At 52.1% G+C, this 20,418-nt stretch overlaps 1 protein-coding gene across 1 annotated transcript; it reads left to right on the top strand.

Annotated features, from left to right (window-relative positions):
- Window positions 1-1,056: 1,056 nt before the first annotated feature.
- On the top strand, window positions 1,057-6,582 carry LOC123952654 (spermatogenesis-associated protein 31E1-like). Its single transcript, XM_046021907.1, has 4 exons — window positions 1,057-1,242; window positions 1,617-1,674; window positions 2,215-2,275; window positions 2,526-6,582. Exons 1-4 carry the CDS (start codon window positions 1,057-1,059, stop codon window positions 6,580-6,582), a joined length of 4,362 nt encoding a protein of 1,453 aa, XP_045877863.1.
- The last annotated feature ends 13,836 nt before the right edge of the window (window positions 6,583-20,418 follow it).

Here is a 20,418-nt window from a genome sequence, read left to right as displayed (position 1 = left end):
CTCCTCCCCCCACTTGTGCACACAGGCACTCTCTCTATATCTCTCAAATAAAGAAATAAATCTTTCAAAAAAATTGTCAATCCAGAATTCCATACCTAGCAAATCTGTCTTTCAAAAATGAAGGAAAAATAAAGATATTCCCAGATACACAAACTTACAAGAATTACTAAAGGAAATCTCTGAACTGAAAAAAAGCAAAAACAAAACAAAACAAAAACTTGATTCCAAGATTTGAACATGCTGGATTTGTTAAGTAATGTGTGTGAGCACGTGCATTTGTGCCTATACAGAATGTTGTGAAAGTGTTTCAGCAGTTTACTCTCTGCTCATCTCAGAAGGAAAAACACTATAAATGACTGAGAAACATACCCGGGAGGTTTAGATATTTCACTTTGTTTTGTACTTACTTAGTTCTAAATTTGGAATAATCATTAATTTTCTAAGTCCCTCTAGCTGAAGGTAGTGAAGATTAATTGAAATAAAACATCTTAAGATGTTTTCAAAATGCACATGGCTAAAGAAGCACAAAAAAATTTTTGAGTTTATTTTGTACTAGGGTGATGCAAGGCAAGAACATATTATGTGGGGAGACTGGAGCTGCAGACAGAGGAAAAAAGTTCCTGGGAATTAACCAAAATTCCAAGGACAACTCCAGATTTTTAAAAACAATGAAACTGATGGAGCGCAACTGGAGATCCCATGGGGACCAGGTGTTCTCTGAGCTCCACGCAGGATGAAAGGCAAATTGACAAAGGACTATCTCTAGCACCGTGAGCAGGTAGGAGTGTCAGGCCTGGGGAGGCGGAGGGAAGACGGAGCTACAGGGCTGGTGCTGGAGAGGGGATGTGGTCCAGCTACGTGTGTCCTTTACCTGCCCTCAAGGGCCCTTTGTGACCAGACCACAGCTCTGTGATGTGGGCGTGGGGCTTGTGTCTGCACCTCCACACCCAGGGCTCAGTTGCCTGAGGGCAGCATTGTGATCGGTCACTAACTCTCAGGGCTCAGTTGCCTGAGGACAGCAGTACGATCAGACACTATGCTTTTCAGAGGAAAGAGATGGAGAAGTATCTCTTCCCTCAGGAATTCTTTACTGATGGTTGGCTGAGCTCCAGTCCCACTACCTGGGCATTTAATGCCACCCTTGCCTTCATATGGGGACTGGGGCTCTTATTCCTCTTACTTTCCTATTTCCAGCCTGATCCATCCTCAGCACCATGCAAGAAACACAGGAAGAGCAGGAAGGTAAGGAACCCTTGGTCCAGACCCAGCAGAGTGTGATTCTATCTTCTTTTCTATTGTTCTTTCCACTTTTCTGAGTCACTGGAGAGACTCCTGAGATGGGAAAGAATAGAATTGTCAGGAGAGAGTAGACCACCATCCATCCAGGACAAGCCAGACCAGGCAGGGGTTAGAGGGACACGAGGATTTCTCCCCAAAGATCTCAGGTCAGAGTCCAGGTGTGGTGGAGGGGTGCAGGACAGTGTCCCAAACACAGTGACTGGTGGCTGAGGACCAGAGGTTAAGAGCTGCCTCTCTAGTGGAGGTCAGGTCCCTGAGCATTGGGTCACCTGCTGCTGGGGCGGGGGTCCCAGTCTCTCCGTGTTCTCTTATCTCAGTACCAAGTGGGGCCACAGAGAAGGAGCAACAGAAGGAAGAAAAACCAGACTCTGAAAGGTGAGCGTCTGCCACTCACCCCTGCGTGCCCCAGTTACACTGTGCCCCCTGCGCTGAGGCCCCAGCCCCAAGGTCTCCAGGACACCAGGGCCTGAGCCCATCCCTCAGGAAACAGAGCCCTGAGGTGGGGCCCCTTGGAGGAAGAGGGGAACGTGGAGGCTTTCCAGATTCTGTGCCAGAACAAAACCCTAAGGGGCTGGAAATGGGTGTCACCCAGCAGGGGCCCCAGGGCCTGGACTGGGGGAATGACCTCCCGCTCCCACTGTGGACAAGCTGTTCAACTCCACTCAGATTCCTCTGTGAGGCCACACAGTTCTTCCTCCTCCAGCAAGGTCATGAACTAGGAAGCACTTTGGAAAAGACAAAGCGACACCTATCATGAACCCTGTAATCACCGTGTGAGCATGTGGCCTTGGACAGTGCTCTTTGGGGCTCCCGAGCCCAATCCCCCAAAGGTCTCCCCTAAAGGGACATTGTACCCAGCCTTCTGTAAGACCCCTCTGCCCCGCCTTCCGCTGTGACCCGGTCTCCTGTTTCTAGTTTTCAGAGGTTGCCTACAAGATCTGGAAGAGGTTCAGGACCTGTTCTCCCTCCTGCAAAGGTAAAGAATATGTCCCCTTCTCCCCTGGTTGGGCCTCCCCAAGTCTATGGTATGGCCCCTGGGCTGCAGAGAACAGCCTCTGGGGCTGTTCAGGGAGACTGGGAGGAGCCATGGGGACAGACTGTGACCAAAGCTCCAGGCTTAGGGACAGCAGGGGCATTGTGACATGGGTGTGGCGTGTGCAGGGCCATGGGGACCAATCCCGGCCCCGGCTGCAGCAGCAGCAGCTCACGCCTCCTGTCTCTTGCAGTCACCTGGCAAGGCTCTCTGACCAGGGCACCGTTCACCAGTTCTTACACCAAGCAGCCCCCAGGCAGGTGTGCCGAGGGGCGCTAGCTGGATCCAGTCAGCCATGCAGGGAGCCTGTGGAAGACGCTCCTCCCACTGTGGCGCCATCACCTGCCCACACTACACTGAGGGGGACCCTTCGACCTCTGGCCTCCACCCTGCCAGCAGGACCAATGACCTCCTCAATTTCTGTGGTTTCACACTCCTCCCTGAGTACTTCCTGGCCAGCAGAGTCTTTTCTCCCCCCGGATGGCTTTTCGCACCAGCCCCTTGCTCTTCCCTCTTCCCCGCCATGTCTCCCTCCTTTGGACGCCTCCCCACGGCCTCTGACAGCCTCCTTGGCCCCAGAGCGGCTAGACTCTCCTTTGACTCTCCCTCAGTGTGACTCAAGAGCATCCCCGCCGTGCCCCATCCCACAAAGCCTGGGTCCGCACATGCCTTGGTCAGCTGACAGGATGACTTCTCCTGGCCCAGTCATCTTGGACCTGGGCCACTCATGCTGCCCCATTTCCACCCTGTCCTGGTGGCCGCGGGCTGCCAATGCCTGGAACCTGTCCACCTCAACACGCTTGGAGTCCCATCAAGCGCCTCTGTCCCACGGTCCACCAGAGGCCTTGTTCTGGGGAGACCCCCCACACAGACAGGGAGAGACTAGCATCCCCCCTCTCAATAACCCAGACATCCAGAAGCTTCTGGGGATACTAATCACCAAGAGAACAGAACTGAAGTTTTGGAAGGAGAAGGAAAAGAAGGAAAGGTCAAAATACCAGCTGACCTCTTTTGGGAGAATGTTCAAGTATCCAGGTGACAGGCAGGACACCATGGGCTGCCCATCCTTCTGGAGCATGAGGGACAAAGCAAAACAGCTGCTCGGTCCTGAGAAGCCCCCACATCCCAAGATTCCAGGGGAAAATTTGGAGCAGAAATGCAGCCAGCTCTTCTGGGGTCTCCCTTTTCTGCACAGCGAGTCCCTGGTAGCCACGGTCAGGGTGACTGATCCCCCACTGGAACTCCCATCCATCATATTCAATGAGCTCTCTCCTGTCTTGCCACTCCAGATTCAGGCCAGTGTGGCTCCACACCTCTCCCTGACCCAGGACTTACAGGACACTTCGGCCCCGCCCCAACCCTTGACCAGGAACTTGTCCCAGTCCCTGCCCCAGCCTCTGGCTCAGCCCCAGCCCCTCCCTCTGGATCAGCCCCAACTCCCACCTGTAGCTCAGCCCCAGACCCAGGCACGCCTTGCACCCTCTGTCCCAGTTGGACCGCCTTCTCTGCCACCTGAGATGGGGAACTGCAAGGTGTCTTGTCCTGGAGCCCAGAAGACACCGTCTTACATGTCAACTGTCATTCAAAACCTGGAATGTCACTTTCTGAAGAAGCAACTAGAAAGTGGCGAGGTACCCCCTGTAGTGAAAAGATCTCAGGAAATCTTTACCCAAGCTGCTCCTGACCTTCCGCAGGGTGGCCAGGCCCCTGAGGGCCATGGGTCAGTCTGTGTCCTTCCTGGGGACTTGATTGACACTGAGCTCCGGGAGCAACTGGAGTGGCACCTTTGGAAGAGGCTCATGAAGCAAGAAAGGGGCCTGCCCCGCAGGATCCAGCTATCCCTGAAGATACAGCCTCACCAAGAGTTCCAGAAGGTGCCCCAGGCATGCAGCTGGCACAGTCCCACGTCTGAGTCTGAGTCTATGGATGGAAGCTGCCAGGTGACGCAGAAGACCAGGTCCAGGTACTCAGGAAGGACTGTGCCAGGAAAAATCCTGGGCAAGGATTCAAGGTCCAGTGCAGGGAGGATCTGGAGACATCCACACAGGGGTGCAACAAGCTCTCCAGGGAAGGCGCCAGGAAGAAATCGTGAGGAGTCAGACACAGACTTGAAGCCCTCCACAAGCAGTGAAGATGAGAAGCGCCCAGAAAAGGACCTGAGAGCCCATTTCAGGAAGGTGGGGCAGTCCAGAGAGGGTCAGATGCCTTTAGATATTCATCCTTCCAGGCTTGCTGCCCACCACACCTCAGACCTTCCCAGAAAGCCAAGCCCTCATGGGAAACCTGGAAAGCCAGCACTTTCCAAGTGTTGGGAGCCCTGCATGACCACCTCCCATGATTTTTCCATCCTCAGTCCATACGCTCAGCGGATGCTAGAAGCTCATATCATAAAGCTCAGGGTGAAGCACCGGTGGGGCCTCCCCCTCAAGGTTCTCAAGCCTATAAACCTCTTCAAGTTGAAGAAGGGCTTCCTCCTCTCCTGGTCCTCCGGTCCCCTCTCAGCCACCTGCTTATCCAAGGCTGGCTTGGGGACCAAGTTCAAGGGAAATCCTCCTCAGTCCTATCAAGGAGAGGTGATGAAAGAGTCTTATCCCACCTGGATGGGTTCCCTCGGTGCTCCCCAGCCTACGTGTGAGGAAATGCAGCAGGCTCTTGAAGGGACCTCACCTGGGGGTGTCCCTCCTGCTGGACAGAGGGCCAGGACACCTCCTCAGACCTTCACATACAGCTTTGTGGGCAGAATCTGGCACAGTGAGACTGCCTCAAGGACTTTTATGAACAGCACCTTGGAGTCGAGTCCAAGCCCAGCAATGGCCACAATGGAGCCAAGGAGGGTGAATGGGGATCTGGCCTCATGGGACGTGACTGTGGTAGAGCTCAACTTAGAGCCTCAGGATTTGAGTGCCGAAGAGCCTGGGGATGCGGGGGAGGTCGAGGAGGGCCCTGCCTGGGGAGTCACCTTAGAACACCGTGTGCTGGCCAAGAACCAAGGCCTCCGTGGCGAGCTGAGAAGATCAGGGTCTTCAGGGAAAAGCGACAGCCCCCCACAACCTACAAAGTTGGTCGCCCAAGACCCCAAAGAGCTATGCCTTGAGGCATGGCAGAGGGGATCGGAGCCCTGGAAGTTGATGGAGTCAGAGAATTGGCCTCGGGCTGCCACCCCGACCATGCTCCTTCAAGACTGTGAGACTGGGGTCCTCCTCCAAGACTGTGCCACTGAGAGTCTCCTACAAGACCGTCAGTCCAATGCGTTCCTCACTGCCGACATCTTCGCTTCTCAGAGATGTCTGTCTGGCTTCCATAGTGGATCCAGTGAAGATATGCCTACTTCCCAGGTGCCACATGGCCAAAGATCCTGTGGCCAGAGCCCCTACGGGCAGGCGGGAATCCTTGGACTGCGGCACCAATGTAAGAACCTGAGCAGGCCATGTGTCTCCCATGAGGAGAGAGAGAGCTCCAGGAGGTCCCCCTCGAGAGAGCCTGACAAAGAGTTGTCGGAACTGAAGCTCCTCCAGAGCAGTGAGGTGAGACGCCCCGTCCAGGGCCAGGAGTCAGCAGAGGCCTGGGGAAGCAAGGCCTATGAGAACTCACTGAAGAAGGAGGAGGCACCTCCGGAAAACTACTTCAGGAGAAGGATGAAGCACTTGCTCCAGTGGTTCCTTCCCAGTAGAGGCAAAGGACTGGAAGATTCCCTTCAAATGGGCAAGGCTTCATCATCCCAGGGCCGGGGACAAGTCACGGGCAGATCGGCCATGGACAGTGCTTCTACTGAGGCTCAGGTAGTCATGACCAATGTGGGGCGGATCCTGGAGGAGAAAATGGTGCCTCACTGGGGACTCAGGGCCCCAGAGTTCAGCTGGTGCAAAAAGGATCTCCAGGCTTCGGCAGCCCCCAGTGTCTGCTACCACAGGGTCCTCTCCCACCAAGAGCAGAGGAGAGTGATGAGGGAGACAGCCATCCCACAGGGCACCCCCAGGGGCCGCAGCTATGCCAACAAGGCCGAGGGGGTCGGGTGGCCCTTCCCCACCAGGGTACCGGGGTGCCCAGGCAGACCCTGCCCGTGTAGATCTCTGGCACCAGGCCCTTCATGTCGCACCCTGCAGCCCCACTGCCCCAGGCACTGCCTCCTCCAAAGATACATCGCGCCCGGCCAGCCACTGTGTGCTGCTCACGCCTTTCCTGGGAGGACAACTTTCCTCCAAGAAGAAACGCAAACGGTGCAGAGAAAAACTTTTTTTTTCTCACATTAGCACATCCTCTATGGGCTAATGGCTTCTCCGTGCCACCCTTACTTTGCTCCCCCAAAATACATGGTTTTTCCCTCATGAGTGGTGCTGGCCTCTGCGTGTGCCCTGCTGTGGTGGGAGGGAAGGATCAGGGTCCGCTCTCCTGGAGGGCCTGCTTTGGCCTCCAGAACGAATGGGGCCTTGGAGGACGGGCGACCACGGGGTCCACCCCCACCTCCTTCCTCGTCTCTTCCGGTTTCCACGACAAGGTGAACAAGACCCAGACCGGGACCTCGCTCTGCCCATCCTCTCCTGCTTTCCCTCCACCTGGAACGTGTGGCTATAGGGAGGGTCTGCCGAGGCAGAAATCCCGCTCAGGCTCCTGGAAGACAGAGTCTAGGTCAGAGTGGGGCCTGCAGTTGGGAGACACAAGGCTGGCCCTGAGGGCAGAGGTGACAAATCCTCCCCCCTCCCCCACAGTCTCCCTGGAGAGTAGAGGACGGCCACCCCAGGAGCCTTCTCACCCCAGGGAATCCCATCTTAACTCCATCAGCCCCTCTTCTCACACTCGGAGCAGCAAGGGATGAGCTCGCTCACAGCACTGAGGGTATGTGGGGTGCCACAGAGACCCCAGGGACCTGCCTGCCCAGCCCCAGGGCACTGAAGGGCCCTGCTCACCAGCACCCCCTTCCCCTTCTGGGGGATGGAGTGGGTGTGGCTGTGGGCAGGGGGGACCCTGTCCTTAGGGTGGGAGGCCAGGAAGGAGGCCAAGTGACAGGGTGAGCCCATGCCTGGTGTGACGACTGAGGACCGTTGGTGTCCCACTGCCACCCAAGGGCCCCGAGGGGAGAAGTTAGAGGCCCTGCGGCTGTCCCCGCAGGGTCTCCGCCCCACTCCAGCTGCCAAGTCCAGGGGTAGGAGTTGTACAGAAGCCACCTGAGCTCCCACACAGACGGCCAGGTGCCCAGAGGCAAGGCCTTCAGGAGAGAAATTAACTTCTGCACAATTTGATAAGCTTGTAGGACTGGGGGCCCCAGGACGGACTTGTGTTTTGTGACCTTTACGTACACGTGTGGCTCAAGGACGGCTCCCAGGGGACTGGTAGGGACTCAGAGGCCAAGAGATGGCTTGGCTCTCGGTCTTGGTTACCCCAGAGTCCAGAGGGCAGGAGACCCTCAGATGGGGCTTGTCCCACCCCCGGCTGGAAGGGACATGTCAGAAGGAGGATGCAGTCAGGGAGGGCCCCCCCCCCGCCACGTGTCCCGCTCCCAGCCCAACATCGTCCTCCGGGGCCCCCCAACATTACTCTGACAGAGACCCACACAGAGACTCCACAGAGACCTCTGACAGAGACCACATGCAGAGACTCCACAGAGAACCTCAGCAAGACCCTACACAGAGATCTCTGCCAGAGACTGACACCCAGAGACCCACAGAAAGCCTACCACAGACCCACACAGACAGACGTCACATCTGGGGACCCCACCCCCAGAGACGAGCTCTGGGAAATGCCGCACAGAGCCTCCTCCCTGAGAGGTCCTCCTCAGAACCCCCCCGGGCACTCTTTAGGAGCCGGGCAGCCACGCAGCGAGAGAAGCTTCACAGCGGAACTGAAACCGCTCAGCCAACCCCAGCATGGGGGGCACGCGGTGGCTGTGCCCGCCTGAGAGGCCGGGACTCTGGGACATTCTCAGCATCTCCCCACGTGGGGTCCCGGCTTGGAAGCACTTGGGGAGGCTTAACCCTGCATTGGGTCCCTGCCCCCGAAGGAAGGAATCCAGCTTCCACCTGCAGACCCACAGACTCTCCCACAGTCTCTCCTCCTGCGGCTTTCACTAGCTGGGGCTGGGACTACGGTTTAGAGACACAAAAGCACAAGCAAAATGCCGCCAATCCCCAATGAGAGAAAACATCTTCTCTGTCCCGTTTTACTAACGTCTAATCAAAGGATGTCCATGTCCCGTTTTTCATTTCACTGGACAAGAGATCTGAATTCAAGACGGCTGACTGCCTTCCTTGGAAGCATGGCAAAGGCTCAGGGCAAGTGAGCCGGAGGGATAGAATAAGCAAAAATCGAGACTCTCACCTCGCAGGGGTGCTGGGATGTTATTTTGCACAAAAGAGCTGTGTCAGGTTTGTGAGTTTTGTCTTATTTTTAAACCAAGCAGGCTCACAGTGACGTGAAGGTTTTTACAAATGAGTCAGGTATCTAGAGATACTTCTATTTTATCCTCCGGTAAAAATAAGACTTTTTAAACTTTTTTCCTTAAAATGTGGTAATGCCCTCGAGTGGTATTGTGCATATTTCCAGATGTGACAACGTGCTAATGCTCAGACTCGCTTAAACTGAAGTAGGACTTGGAAGGATTCACTTTTTAAATAATTCTTTCAAAATGCGCAGTTTGCAAGAATCAGGCAATCAGGCTCCATTTTGTATTCATTATGGAGCTAAAAAAGGAACACATTGTTTCAAATAGTTAGAAAACTTACAAAATATATCATTTAGTCCACAAGACAATCACATGACCTAATTACTAGAAGGGACATCTTCATATGTAAATGGAAGAAAGCGTCCATTAATAATCAAATACAGTGACAAAGTGTTGATCATCAAAATCCTTCCACTATAGAATTAACACTTTCCAAAGGGAGCATTTTAATGAGAGTATATGCATATTTCTTGTTGCTCGTAAGCAAGTCGCTTTTCTTGCCTTGTTAAAATCTGGTTTATTGACAGCTGCCAAACATGTGTCCCTGGTTAAGTCTCTCAGATTATCCATCGGATGACAGAGTCTGTCTTCACTGGGAGAAGCAGAGCTAACATGAACACTCTTTGGCCTGAGTATTTCAACAAGAAATACCCATCTATCCTCCAGAAGTTACAAATCTGTAACGATTTTTCTGCCTTACTCCCTTACGTCATTGAATCACAAAATGATGGAATATGGTCCTGGATGTCTTATAATACTGGATAGGTTTGTTTGTTTGTTTCAGTGCAACACAGCACAGGTTACTAATCAAAATAAAGTGGGACCAATTGGGAAGATTTTCGTCCAGGAAATGCTTTACAAAGAGAAGTACACCCTTTTCTAGTTGTCTCTTAATCAGACTTAATGGAGGGATCATTATTCAACCTTTGGCCACAAAGTCTGCAAACACAGAAAAACATCCATAATAGTTTATCCCCGTGACATGTGAACGTCTTCCCTTCACTAACAATTCATACTTCAGTAAACTGTGTAAAATTTCAATGAACTAATGCACATTAAAGCAACATTCCCGTCAATCTCAGCACGCACACCTGTCATCATAGCCTTCGATGATTTCTGGGTACAATTTCTACCAAATAATCTTGTACCTTCACCCTAAAAGAAACAGTTAAGGGGCTTCAATCTATTAGAAAAATACAGTGAATATTTCCACACTTTATGGCTCCCTGTCTTTTATTTTTTTTATTTTATTTTTTATTTGTTTATTTACAGCATAACAGTGTTCATTGTTTTGGCATCACATCCAGTGCTCCATGCAGTACGTGCCCTCCCTATTACCCACCACCTGTTTCCTCAACCTCCCACTCCCCTCCCCCTGCCCCTTCAAAACCCTCTGGTTGTTTTTCAGAGTCCATAGTCTCTCATGGTTCGCCTCCCCTTCCAATTTCCCCAACTCCCTCTCCTCTCCATCTCCCCATGTCCTCCATGTTCTTTGTTATGCTCCACAAATAAGTGAGACCATATGATACTTGACTCTCTCTGCTTGACTTATTTCGCTCAGCATAATCTCTCCCAGTCCCGTCCATGTTGCTACAAAAGTTGGGTATTCGTCCTTTCTGATGGAGGCATAATACTCCACCAGGGGTCGAGGCTCTGCTGGGACCACGCAGGGAACTGTGGGAGCCCCGCCTGCTGGAAGCTGCAGAGGGACGCAAGGGGCGGCCGAGATGCACCCACCGTGGTTCTGACTGCGGGAGACACGCTCCGTTGTCCGGGAATGTCTGCTGCCTGACATGAGACACGTGACATGGGACGGAAGGCGGTTAACTCCCACAGAAACCGAGTGGTGGCCCGTGCTGCTCGGGTCACAGGCGCAAGGTCCTTCTGCTCTTCGGCTGGGAGAAGGGACCCCGACACCCCTGGCTCCCAACACCTTGGGATTCAGAAACCAGACCCTTCCCCGGCCCTGAGTTGGAGGCAGAGATGCTGGACCAGGGCCCGGGGCATCCCAACACCACCCTCCACACCAACCTCCCAGAGCAGGTGAGATCGGAGGCTGCAGGGGCTCACGTGTCCAGAGAAGCCGCTAGCAGCGTCAGAGGGGGCGTGCAGGCCCTGCACACAGTTACACGGACACGTCCTTCAGAGCTGGGATCGGGCTCCTGGAAACAGGCACCGTTCTGCTCGGCTCAGGCAGCCAGCACAAAACCCCACAGACCCCGCAGCTTCAGCACCGGACAGTCGTTTCCTCGCAGTCCGGGGGCTGGAAGTCTGAGATCAAGATGTCCACAGGGCTGGTTTCCTGAGGCCTCTCTCCTCGGCGTGTAGGCAGCCACGTTCTCCCTGGGCTCTCACGGGGTCCTCTCTGTGCATTCCTGTGTCCTGATCTCTTCCTCTTATACTGACACCAGTCAGATGGGATTAGGGCCCCCTCTGCGACCTTATTTTAACTTCATCCCCGCATCAAATGCGTGACACGTACCAGGGGCTGGGACCGAATGTATGAATTCTGGGGAAGGGGCACAACTCAGCCCTAACAGGTGCATGAGCTGTGGTGGTCATTTGTTGATTTTCCAGCCCAGCCCCTCGGAGACGGCCGCACATGCCACTCACCAGCAGGGTCACTGTTGCCGGACGTCACCACTGACAGCCCCCTTTAGCGCTAGCGAGTCAGCGTGAGGTCAAGTGTGACCTTGAAGAAGGACAGAGGGTTTTGCCAACCCTCTAGCCAACTGGGGTTCATTTCTTGTCTTCTCTTTCCCTTCGGTGTCTGGACCCACGTCTCCTTCCCGGTATTTCACACACTCACAGCCAAAGCCCTCATCGGCGCCCGGCGTGCATTCCAGACTAGCGGAGAATGGCGCCACGCAAGCAAGGAGCAAGACAGTCGCGTTTAGAAGTCTGTGAGGCAAACCGGTGCTAGTGCTTATGTCCGTGGGGAGAGAAGGGGAGTTTTAGCTCTGGACACTGCTGACTTCTGGGGGGGATTTTCCAAGTGTAAGGGATTCCTTTTACGATTAGCCAAAACCAAAGACAAGGCAGAAAGCAAAGCGGGTATTCGTAACTTAGTCTTTCCTGGTGGGTCTGGGGTCCTTCCATGGGGAGGAGTGAGGCCCCAGGCCCCCCAGGTCCTGCATGGTTGGTTCCCAGGGAGGTACGTGGAGCCGAGCTGAGCGCCCAGCATGACAGCCCCGGGCACCCGGGAGAACTAGGGAGTCACACGCTCGATTCACCGGCACAGGCCTCTCCCTGTTGTGGCCTGGAATCAGTACAGGGTTCCTGGCATTTCTGAAAGACTTTGGCCCCCTCTTCTGGACAACCCTCTGCGAGAGCTGAGCACATTACACAGACACAGAAACCAGCACGAGCAAGGGTTACCTGTTCACGGCAATCCTCGTTTTGATACGCTTGGAAATGACTGCTTACGTCTCAAAGAGGCAAACTCCATGAGGCGGGACCCTCCGTGTCTGGGGCCGACTGGTTCCTTCCCCCGCATCCTGTTCTCCACAGAGGCTCACAGAGTTTCCATTACTATCTCAATGAGACAATAAAAACATTTTAAACTAATGTTTCTAATTACAAGATTGCTGTTAAATTTCAGCCCAAACATGAACCCCAATACCCATGTTTTCCCTCTAGGTAAAAGCCAAGGAGCATACAGACAGACAGCAAAGGGCCTGTCCTCATGTGTCCACACGTGTCCACACGGCCTGAACTACTGTCCCTGCTGGGAGCAGGGAGGTTTGGGACATAACCGTATCAGGCCACGGTGAGACCCAAGTCTGTCAGAGTGCACAGGCTCTGGGACTTTGTATGGCTGAATACTGACCCCAAAGATGTCCCCATCCCTGGAACCCAGGAATTTGCTGCCTTAGGGAGCCAAAAAAAAAACGTTGTAAGATGTGAATCAGTTAGTGACCTTGTGTGTGGGGGTGTGGTTATCTTGCTGTAGCTCGATGGGCCCGGTGTAGTCATCAGGGTCCTTGTAAGAGAGAGTTGGGAGCTGACCACAGCCAGAGACAGACGGACAGAGGAAGGTGCTATGGTGCTGTCTTGGAGGACAGAGAAGGGGACCATGGTCCAGGCGGGCTCTAGGAGCTGTGAACGGCGAAGAAACAGATTAGCCTAAAGCCCTCCCAGGAGTTTGGAAGTCCTGACCTCCAGCCTATAAGAGAAGAAACTGGAGTTATTGCAAGTCCCTGAGCTTGTGATGAGTTACAGCAGCAGCCGGGCACTGATACGGCTTGGAAAGGTAAAATGAGGACAGCTTTGTTCCCTAAGAGGAGGGACAGAGAGTGTCTGCTGCCTGCGGGAGATAATCGGCAGGGGTTAGGCTCCAGGCAATCTGCTGGAGCGTGAACGCAAGGAAACATTCCCCGCCTGAGCTCGGGGTTCTAACTGTCCAGGGACTGGGACGGACGCGCACCTCGGGGATATGATATTCTGCCTTCACCTCCTCGGAAAGTGCAGAAGCGGCCGTGGAAACACTTCCCGACCGGAGACATGTTCGTCTCCTCACTGTGTCCTTTCAAGCCACTCATCCCTGAACGGGACCGAAGACTCCCACAAAAAGGGTTAAAGAAGAGGTTTTTTTAAAACCCTTTCCACAAGGTGGGATTCCCAGGGGCAGCTCGCGCAGCACCAAAAGCGGGTAGAAAACCACAGAATAATGACAATAAAGTTCAACATCACTTGTATAACACCCGCTCAGCCCACCCAACTCCTTTTTCTGGAATAAATGTGTGGCGAGTCTTTAATCCCCTTTGGTAAAAGTCCACCATGTCACGGGTGGGACCGTCGCTGTCCCAACAAGTTTGCGGTTTTCATTTTGAATTTTGTGAGATGAAACGCCTAGCAGGAACACGGCTTCCTGAGAACGGCACGTAGAGCTTGAGGCGACCTGGAGGGTTTTCAGTCATGAGTCAAGCCCGCCTGCCCGCCGGGGGACAGAAGTCTGGAGGCACCAGATGGGGTTCCGTCCACCTCTGAACCTTGCACGATGGGCCCATCCTGGCTGACCCGGATTCTTTCCTAAACGCTTGCTGACTGACCAGATGACTCACCCCAAGGGGTTACTAATGGATCCTCAGGAAGTGAGATTACATATCCTGTTTCTCCTCCTTCTCCTCTTGAGGACAAACAGGTGTTAATCGCAAGGTGTTGGAGCTTTTCAAAGGGAACTATCCGAACGGTGTCGGTTGGGACACTGTGGCAATCGGTCACCCCGCGTTCCTCCTTAATGACAGAGAATGCTATTTCAAAAGCCGTCACAGGGTAAATCTCTTTTTTAAGGAACCAGAGGGGAATTCAGACCCACCCCCACGGGAGGAAATGAGTGCTTTCCGAGCCACTCACTTATTACCCAAACTCGCTTGGCCAGAACGGACTGCTCTTAAAACCACAGGAATTTAAAAGGAATAAAACCATAGGTAGGGGCGCCTGGGTGGCTCAGTGGATTAAGCCGCTGCCTTTGGCTCAGGTCATGATCTCAGGGTCCTGGGATCAAGCCCCGCATCAGGCTCTCTGCTCTGCAGGGAGCCTGCTTCCTCCTCTCTCTCTGCCTGCCTCTCTGCCTACTTGTGATCTCTCTCTCTGTCACGTAAATGAATGAAATCTTAAAAAAAAAAAAAAAAACCATAGGTAAAGATTCCCAGAAGAAGGAAATTAATTATGATTTTCTAGTATGACCTTCAGCAAGCACTCTACAGTTCTGTTCAAAGATGAGCAAAATCATGACAGACCCATCAACAGATCTGTGCCTTCGTTTGAATATGGTAACGAAGAGAAAGGAATGTGTCCTCACCACCAAGGGTCCTTACGACCCCGTGCTTCGAGCATCTAGTGACGGGTCCCGCCAGTTTCACTTCTCTGTCAGGAAGGGTTATACTCAACCTCTATCAGAGCCAAGAGAGGACCAGATGATTCCACAGCAAATGCTGAAATCACAAAAGAGCCAGGATAGTGCAAGGAGAGACTGTCTTCCTCAAGCACCTCCCAGAACAACTTCCACCGGTCAAAACAACCCTACCTTCTATTGACCATTTAGACGCTCTGTCCGTGTAAATCACACACACCAGATTTTAAAGATGAGGACCACAAAGAGAAGGTAAAATATCTCCTTTACATTCAACACACCTCATTGACATGATATTTGGGTATATGGGATTTTAAAAAACATATTGTTAAAATTAACTTTAATCCTTTTTTTTGACACAAATACTAGGAAATTTTTAAATTACATAAGTGCCCACCTCTGAGGCCAGCGCTGTGCCCTTCTTGCAAAGTTCTGGTCTAAACAGAGCCCGAGTTCCCCCCAAGCTCTGTAGCCCGGTTCCACTGCCCTATCACAATAGGACCAGCCTGAGTCTGCTCGGGCCGGCCACAGCAACAAAGCAACACCGACCGGGAGGTTTCCGTAGAGGCCAGAAGTCTAAAATCCAGGTGAGACACATTTCCTTCCAGGGGCCATGAGGGAAGGATCCGTTCCAGTCTTGTCTCTGGCCTGTAGACGGCTGTCTTCTCTCTGTGTGTCTTTATGGTATCTTCCCTCCTTGGGTCTGTGTCCAAATCTCTCCTTCTCTAAGGACACCAGTCCTACTGGATTACAGCCCAGCCCAATGCCCTCAAACAACCTGGTTCCCTGTGTCAAGACCCTCTCTAAATAAGGTCGCGTTCTGAGTTATCAGGGGTTAGGACTCCAGCACATGAGTTTGATGGCGGGCACACGATGCAGCCCGAAACAGCCTGTGAGTCTGGAGAAATCCCCCGTGGATGAACAGGGCAATTTGGTACTTACAAGGCGGCCTCCTCGTTCGGCAAATCCAGGTCGTTTGTACCGTCCTCCAGCAGCTGCTGCAGTGATTCCCCTCTGATGTCACTCAAAGCTTCCGTTTCCTTCAGATTTCCCCCCAGACTCAAACTTCTCCTTTTTCTATTTTTTTCTAATTTTTCTAATAGAAGACCCAGCTATATCAATGCATAATTGATGATTAGGGTCACTATGGAAAGGTTCAAGCTTAAAGTGATACACGGTGGCGAAATTCTTTTTTTACACTTCCTACAATTTGTTTTCATTTCTGTCTCAATTAACATTTAAAAATGTTTCTGAATTTTTAAGCCCCGATTTCAAAATCTGCAACTTTGTTTGGCTGAGAAAGTTGGCAGCATTATAAATGTGCAAAGCAGGCCAGTTTGGAATTTCTGGCATTCTCCCTATGCATGGTGCAGGAGGGCATAAGGAGCTTAAAGAAAGAAAAGCAGCGTTTTAAAAACCATGTCAGCAAATCCTGGCCCTGGGACAGGTTGCTATGGAGACAGAATGGACGGAATCTGTAGAAACTAGAGACATTTTTGCAAATAAGTATGAGAATGCTGCCTTCTGGCTTGATTTGAAGTCACATCTGACCCAAAGCCGACCCGTTTTAGAGCTGACCAAGGCTCGTAGGCCTGGACGTGAGTGGCCAGTGGGAACACCCAGATACTGGGAATCCTCAGGGACAGGGTGCCCCCAAGAGGGTGGACCCAGATATAAGGGCTGGAGTTCTGCCTGTCCACAGCGAGCCCCCACTCTGCCGCCTGCCTCACGTTGGGGAAGTCGCAGCGTTCAGGACGGCCAGACAGGTGTTCACCAGTGACCGGGTTCAAAGATGACAAGCACAGCAGCTCAGAGCTGATTGACTTTTCCTTGCCTGAGACACAGAGCAAATGAAATAAAAATCCCCAGGACATCGTATGAGGCTTCTATTTCCACCTCCTGGATTTACTGTCCTCGATTTCTTTGTTGTTTTGGGGGGGTGTTTTTTGTGTGTGTGGTTTTGCTGTTGTTTTGTTTTGTTTTTAAGGAAACATGAAGAAAAGGCAGAAGGGCCTGTGAGTTCAGCCACACAAAGCACGGCCCACCTCCCACCTACCTTCAAATGTGCAAGTGCCATGAAAACCGTCCTTACCCCAAGGCATTCGGGCTGTTCTTCCGATGCGTTCCCGGGCAGAACCTGCTACGTGCATCCCTCCGGTGTGGGCTGAGGAAGCAAACCCTAGAAAGAAGCAGGGTTTTAGGGTTCGCAGAGTCGGAGCGGCCCCTGGCTTCCGACAGCCATGGAGGCTGGAAGGAGCAGTTCCCGGATTTCAGACACGAGGAGCAGGTTTCCTTAGTCATCTTTGTGACCTGAGCCTGGATAGCACACCCGCGCCAGACCTCCTTGCTCACCGCTGTTCCAAGCCCGGAGCTACAGTGTGGCTTGGGACCCGGGCCACCTGCCCCGTGGGGAGCCGCCCAGGGGAGCTGTCCTGCTCGTGTTGTGGGCTCGCCCCTTAGGTGAGGCACAGACAGATGCGGGCTTTCTCCCTTCCTAATGGGCAAAGGCACCACTTGCCCCTCCTGTTCTGAGAGCATGGCTGGGGACAGCTGCATGGGGCTTGTCCGTATGGATCGAGGAGCCCTGGGGGAACCTGTGTGGGGCTCACCCCACGTGCATGAGAGAGCAGGGGGTGGGCGCACCCTGCAGAGTGGGAGATTCGCGCACGGGGACCACATGGAACATTCAGCACTAAGATTCTACGATCTCTCCTGATCTTGCCTTGGCATCCTTCAAGATCTAACTTCTGATCCTTTGAAACACTTCATTTAATAAGCCATAACCAGCCTATGCTGTACTTTGAAACAGCTGTTTGCTCCTCACTGGGGGGTAAAACCTTACAGCGCAGCTAGGGAAGTCACCGTGTCAGACGGGGCAGAGGAAAGTCGGGGAGAAACCGTCTCTGCACGGAGGCTCTCTCGATTCCTTTTCCATTCAGTGGCAAGTTCTGACCATGCTACTGGCCCGGTCCACGCTGTTTTGTTTTACAGTGAGAAACTTTCTCAGAGCAATTTAATCCTAATCCAGACAGGTTATTCTAATGGCGTGGACGCTTCTGGAAGAGCTCCAGATCAGATCCAGCCCCTCCTTTTCTGGGGGACCGAGAGGCGTCTGTAGCAACACCAACTGAACAATACGGGGAGTTCCTACCTCTCAGACAGAAGGAAGGAAAATTCACCATCACATCATATCTGTGGGGCGCAGAGCCCTTCCTGTATTACCTAGAAAGCTTGTCCTTTTTATGAACTTGAGAATTTAAATAAACGAGCAAAAGCATCTTGGGTTGGGGTACAAACCATAGGTGATGCAAGGACAGGATCAGGTGGGGGGGGCACGGCTGGGTCAGGACGGCCCCTCTCCCTTCGTGGTGCACTCAGCCGGCCCAGCCCCCTGGTTTTCTGAAGGTAAGACTTCACTGTTCTGTTTTCCAACCTTGGTCCTCTCTTTGACCTAATTCGGTGACGGTTTTGTCCAGACAGGCTTCCAAAAATGAGTGAAAAAAGAAAGAATAAAATTTAAAGCCCACATAGAAACTTCATCTTTTGAAATTCAGTGCCAGATCCAAACTCACAACCTATGTCCCTCACATGATTTATGCGTGGACAGTGAGCCATAAGATGGTTATTCCCTTGAAGGGAAAGGTAGCATCATTCCAAGGGAATTTAAACGAATGTGGGCTGCTCTGAGAGAGAAAGGAGATGCCTCCTCACATGGTAGCTCCCCCACGGGATTTCTGCTCTCATCCTGGACCCTGTGGGGTTTGGAATCTCAGAGCTAACGATGGAGAATATAATACACCAGGAACGCAGAGTTGACATCAGATACAAAGTCCTTAGAAGACCTGGCATTTCGTGTCCACAGAGACAAGGGAAGACGGTTCTCAGACCACTTTCCTCTTTCTGAACAGCCCTACAACATTATTTGAGGCACAAACAACGGAAGTGGGGGAAAGGAAGTTTTTGCTTGCAAAGTGTTAGGAGCCATACAGACAAAATGCAACAATACAGACTGCAACAGAAAACAGTTTATTAATGGGTGAAGTTTTAAGGAAAAGCAAAACAGGGGATAATGAATTAATCCACAAGACAGCACTTGGTAGCAGACTTACAGTGGACCAATTTCTTTGAAGAGGATTATGAGAACCTACAGGTCATCACTGACACTAAGAACTTATTAAACTGATCATAAAGCAAAGACCCAAGACTCTGATACTGTCATAAACTTAATTTACTCTTCCGTCTAGTTGTCTCATTTCCTTGTGTTGTAAATAATTTTCAGGAGAAATAATGGCATCAGAGTTAATGTTTGTTTTTCTTGCAATTTTATATACGCTCACCCTAAAAATGTCCCCAAATTTTCCAAGAGTAGATATATCAGTGAACACAGACAAGGTCATCTTGTGGGTACAATTGTGGGTACAATTCAGACCTGCTGTAGCAAGAGAGGCATCTTGGCTTGTGTAATCCAAATGCTTGAGATCAAGTTTCAGGTACAGCTGTATCCAGCACACAACATCTTGGATCGGGTCTATCTCCACCTTTGCCTTCTTTGAATTAGCATCATTTTCTTCTGTTTTCTGCAGTGACTCCTCTCTGGCTTTCTTCCTGGGTTGGTATCTCTTAGTTACCTGCTCATGTTTGTGGAGCGGAACCATGACTGCTGGAGAGCTGGTGCCTATCTCCTGAGTCCAGATGAAAACCCTCTTCCCTGGACATGGATGTGGTTTGGATCAGAGGAGGCTGGCTCTGGGTGATATGTGGAGCGTGCAGGCTTTCCTCTAGATGTGGGCATCTCTGATTCAGGTACTTTCCTGCTCTAACCTGCATTACCCTCCTGCGGCATTGCCCATCTCTCTCCCAATACTCGAAGGCAAAGGGGCATGGATTCTTCATTTCCCCATCTCCCACTCACCCTTTTGGACTTCTGGGCCCCTCATGCCACCAAACAGCCCTTCCGATGGCCCCCACCCGCCGTTTTGTCATTGCCATTCCCAGATCTCAGGCACCACCATACCAACTCTCAGCACCAGGGGACAATTGTGACAGCTCACACCTCCTTAAAGCTCTCTCTGTGCCACAAACCCTCCTGGTTTACTTCCTGCCTCCCAGAATGTCACAAGTCCCTCCAACTCCTGAGCACGTGCTTCCTACGGGACTCAGTCCTGGGCACTCTCCTTTCCTTGTTCTCTGTCCATACCCTTGCCTGCTCCCCTCATCTACGTACAGAAGACACGATACACACAGGCACTCCTGTGCTGATGAGTGAACGAATGAGCCGCCAGGTTGGACCGAGCACTCCAGCACTCTAAGTAACTCCGTCCAAGCCTGGGGACATTGACATCTGCAGGACCACTCAGGACACCCCCACTAGGAGCTCCCCAGGGCATGACTTTATCCTGCATGAACTGAACTGGCCCCAGACATGTGTCGTAGCAATGATGCTCGTGGTCCCCAACGTTCATTCCCTGTTCAGGGAAGGAGCACCTGAGAACCTGGTGCTAGTTGACTGCTTCAATACATGATAAGTAAAACAACGACATAGAATTCCCACAGGCATATCACAGATGACAATGCTTTCTTTAAAAACAAGCACACCAAAAAATGTGTTTGATTTTCTGCGGTTGTCTTAAAACAAACGTAACGAGTAAATGGTGACAAATAAAATCCATTCAGAGCAAAGGCCTTTCGAATTCTGTATCACAGCAGAGCAGCATAAACACACCAGAACCTCCAAAAGCCATTCTGACATGTAATGTTATCTTTCTTGACAGTCTAAGTTATCGATTTTGTGAGCAG

The sequence above is a fragment of the Meles meles genome, chromosome 11 (assembly GCF_922984935.1).
Source record: "Meles meles chromosome 11, mMelMel3.1 paternal haplotype, whole genome shotgun sequence".
NCBI lineage: Eukaryota > Metazoa > Chordata > Mammalia > Carnivora > Mustelidae > Meles > Meles meles.
The sequence above is the reverse complement of the archived record's forward strand: the minus strand, read 5'-3'. Positions and strand labels throughout refer to the sequence as shown.

Coding starts and splice junctions, on each gene's coding strand:
- LOC123952654 (XM_046021907.1), top strand. CDS start 1,057: ATGGAGAAGTATCTCTTCCCTCAGGAATTCTTTACTGATGGTTGGCTG. Junction 1,243..1,616: donor AACACAGGAAGAGCAGGAAG/GTAAGGAACCCT, acceptor CTCTTATCTCAG/TACCAAGTGGGGCCACAGAG. Junction 2,276..2,525: donor CTGTTCTCCCTCCTGCAAAG/GTAAAGAATATG, acceptor TGTCTCTTGCAG/TCACCTGGCAAGGCTCTCTG.